Genomic DNA, 4,124 nt, shown 5'->3' on the forward strand with positions numbered 1-4,124 from the left:
TATGAAGTGAACCCAGGTCATTACACCATACGAACCGACGCTCTCTTCCAATGGATATTTCTGGCCATTTCTCCGATCCACAATCATTTGACACCAGGCAAGAATCATCATTACTGTCAGATGCCAGCAGTACTGGTGGTAAAGCTCACTCAGATGAAGAAGTGTTACTAGCAACTAGTCGTCCCAAGAGGCGCTCTGGGAGAAGAATATTCAGCGAGACTCGCCACCCTGTTTTTAGGGGAGTGAGGAAGAGAAACGGTAATAGGTGGGTTTGTGAGCTGCGAGAACCCAACAAGAAGTCCCGTTTATGGCTTGGTACTTACCCTACGCCCGAAATGGCAGCCACGGCACACGATGTAGCGGCATTGGCGCTTAGAGGCAAGTCTGCTTGTCTAAATTTTGCTGACTCTGCATGGAGGCTGCCTGTGCCTGCTTCTCGAGATGCTAGGGAGATTAGGAGGGCTGCCAAGGAGGCTGCAGAGTTGTTTCCGACTCCAGAATTTCAAGGCGATGATCTGATTACAGTAAAACGTAGTAGCGTCATCGAGGATTCGAGTGAAGCTAGTAGGGATGCCTTGTATATTGATGAAGATGAGGTATTTAACATGCCAAGGTTATTGGTGGACATGGCACAAGGTCTTCTACTCTCTCCTCCCCATTTTGAAGCGGATGGTACTGAGTGGAATTCCTTGGAAACTGACGTTGACATTTCATTGTGGAGTTACTAATTTTTTTCCAATGATTAGTAATATAGCATTATCGAATACATTTTTTTTTTTATTTTTTCTTTTATAGGTACAGCAAAGGTAGTCATACAATACCGTTTGTTGTATATATTTTTTTCAAATACGCAAACGGTAGTCATACTAATTCTCCATTTGATAAATTCTTGCAATTTAGTCTAATGCCATTACGGCTATCTTTCGAACATAAAGTTTGAGGAACTCACTTTGCTGCACAGTGTTGTACTAAACAAAATGAGAATTGATTTGTATTATGAAATATTTATATTTAATTAATAAATAAAGATATATATTTTGATATTTTTTATACTTATAATAAATGAAAATGGATAAAATTCTAGTGTTGAAATAGGGACTAAATGGCTAATTAGGCCTTCAAAATTGATTCTTTGTTCCTATTTCTATGTAACCTTTCTCCTTATGGAAGAAAAGAATACCACCGAATAAATTAAAATTTTTTAAGAAGAAAGGACCTTCCACCAGAAAGAATGGACATCGTGGGAAAATAATATAAAAACGGTATCCTTAATGCTTAATTAGAGTAGACATCGGGGTGGTGGCCGGTGATGGTGATGGCTAGTGATGACGGTGGTGACAACGGCGCCCGACATGGTAAAAGCAATGCTTAATTAGGTCTCTTTCTCTCCGCGCTTGTTAAGTCCATATTTCATAAGTACACCGATATGGAAACTGGGAGCTCGTTGCCGTTTGCTAGTATCAGGAACAGGAAGAAACTAGACCCTCCTGGAAAATTCCAGAAGGCCAAGCGTGCTAGGCTAGGTCACATTTGTAAGAAATTTTTGTTTAGATTCGCTTTTATCATTTATTAAAATTGATGTCCAAAAATATGTCTAAGAGGGGCTGAATTGGATTTAAAACAATTTTTTGATTTTTGCTCAAAACCTTTGAAAAATTGCACCTTAGTTCAACCTAATTTTTTTACTGTGAAATATGTGTGATATTGCTCAACTAATTAATTTATGCAAAGTTGGCTCATACGCATTCAGTATAGCATAGCAAACAGAATAGTAAACAGAATATATCAGTTAACAGCAGATATAGCAGTAGGCAAATTATATCAGATATCAGCAGATTCAACAGTAAACAAATTTTCTCAGTTTGCAGCAGAGTAAACAGTAAACAGTATCAATTTTCAACTCAGCAAAAATACTTCAACCAGAAAATAAAAATGCATGAATTTAAAGAGTAAGGGTTGAGAAAATTGAATACTGAATTTTTATAGTGGTTCGGCCTAACTAGCCTACATCTACTCTCTCAAAGATCCTACTTTGAGTCTTCACTCCACTAATCTTCTCTTTTAAAGACAAGAGACAAAAGCCCTTTACAAATTTTTACACCAAAGCTTTTACAAGTAGCTTTACACTTCTATCAAGTGTTATCCCAAACACTTTTCACAGCCAAGTTTCAATAGGTGCTTGTATGACCTCTCATAAATGCAAGGTGTTTAAAAACTCAATCTCACTCAATACAATAGAATCTATAAAGAAGAGATGAGTAGTTAAGCTAATGATGAGCAATAAAAATAATTTGAGCACTTTGAATGAAAGTTTTAATGATCTTAAAAGGTTAGGAATAGTAAAGAGGCTTTCATTAAGTGCAAAATGGCTAATGATAGGTGTATTTATAGATTTGGAACGTTTCTGACCGTTTGAGAACTCATTTGAATGTTACAATTTCAAAATTTAAGAAAATAGCAGTTATTTTATCGTTTTCTGCGATGTTGTGCAGAGTTGAGATAGTTAGCATACCAGAAAAAGTAGCAAACCAGTTAGCATACTAGAACCAGTAGCAAACCAGTTAGCATATCAGGAAAACTTTTCTGTAAAACTTTAAAACTTTACACCAAATTGTAATAAAATACTTTTAGGCCATTGATAATTCAAAAACAAGTTTTGAAAACTTAGGATAAGAATTTGAGAGATTAAAAATAAGTATCATTGGCTTCTACTCCTCAAATATTTTTACAAGTAATCCTTAAAGTTTAAACTAACTTCTAAACTATATACCTTCAATTTTGATATTCAATGCGACTTGGAAGGTAACCTTTTCTTTCTTCTTTGTCTTTGATTCATCTTGTGTTATCTTAGGATGTCAACCTTTCTTTAAAACACAAGTTCATCATCAACTCCATGAATCTTTTTTTTTATCCTTAGAGAAGCACAATACTTAAAATAAGGTTAGTTTGATTCTAGTTGAGTTTTGTTATCATCAAAATCTATGCTCCTTTGAACTCATGGGGTCAACAATCTCCTCCTGTTTGATGATGATAAAACTCAATTGAATCACCATGTTGTCGCAATGGGATTTTGCGGTCGCCCGGACGATCACTCACCGAAGTGGGAAAGAGTGAGGAGTCGCCACCTTAGTTTTGAGGGAAACTAAAGAAAACCATTTGAGAAGTTAAATTAAAAATGAAACCACTTTAAAACAGAGATTCTAAGTTCGGGGTCCGTAAACGGGTGGGGAAGGTGTTAGGCACCCCACCTCGTCCCTTAATAAGGGTAAGTAGATTTAATTCTGCGTCCTTTACAAATTAGTTAGAAGGGCTTAGGCGGCAATGTTAATCCTTTTGGTAGAAGGAATGTTTGATTTTTCACTAAATTTGGATCACCCAGATACATAAGTAAATGAGACAACCTTAGTGAACGGGTGTGAGAATCGGATAAGAACTCTCCTCCGATCTTTTTTAAGTTGTTCATTAAAATTTTGAGGGGAGACCGGATAAGAACCCTCCTCCGGTCTCTTTTAAGTTATTTATTTAAAGTTTTGAGGATGAGACCGGATAAGAACTCTCCTCCGATCTCTTTCAGATGTTTATTAAAATTTGAGGTGGAGACCGGATAAGAACTCTCCTCCGATCCCTATTTAATGTTTATCAAAATTTTGAAGGGAGACCGGATAAGAACCCTCCTCCGATCTCTTTTAAGTTATTTATTAAAATTTGGGAGGAGACCGGATAAGAACCCTCCTCCGATCTCTTTCAGATGTTTATTAAAATTTGAGGTGGAGACCGGATAAGAACTCTCCTCCGATCCCTATTTAATGTTTATCAAAATTTTGAAGGGAGACCGGATGAGAACCCTCCTCCGATCTCCTTTAAGAGTTGACTTAAAACTTTTAGGCAAGGATAGGATAAGGACTCTTCCGACCCCTTTCTATTTTGATGAGACTCGGACAAAGACTTTTCCGACCTTTAAAAATTTAACCACAGCTACGGGTCTTAAGAACCTAAAACTAAGAATTCTGACCTTCAAAAATGCCGGGGATAAGGTTTATGGATATCCTATGGCTGAACGGGGAACACTAGACTTGATTCACTGACCTTTTCATGTAGTCATTTTACCAATATCTATTAATGAC

At 36.8% G+C, this 4,124-nt stretch overlaps 1 protein-coding gene across 1 annotated transcript; it reads left to right on the forward strand.

Annotated features, from left to right (window-relative positions):
• Window positions 1–870, forward strand: LOC110640226 (dehydration-responsive element-binding protein 1E-like). The gene has a single exon (XM_021791455.2). It carries the CDS (start codon window positions 51–53, stop codon window positions 726–728), a length of 678 nt encoding a protein of 225 aa, XP_021647147.2. The 5' UTR covers window positions 1–50; the 3' UTR covers window positions 729–870.
• The last annotated feature ends 3,254 nt before the right edge of the window (window positions 871–4,124 follow it).

The sequence above is a fragment of the Hevea brasiliensis genome, chromosome 16 (assembly GCF_030052815.1).
Source record: "Hevea brasiliensis isolate MT/VB/25A 57/8 chromosome 16, ASM3005281v1, whole genome shotgun sequence".
Taxonomy (NCBI): Eukaryota; Viridiplantae; Streptophyta; class Magnoliopsida; order Malpighiales; family Euphorbiaceae; genus Hevea; species Hevea brasiliensis.

Bases quoted from the DNA above. Each gene is read 5' to 3' on its own strand.
- LOC110640226 (XM_021791455.2), top strand. From the start codon at position 51: ATGGATATTTCTGGCCATTTCTCCGATCCACAATCATTTGACACCAGG.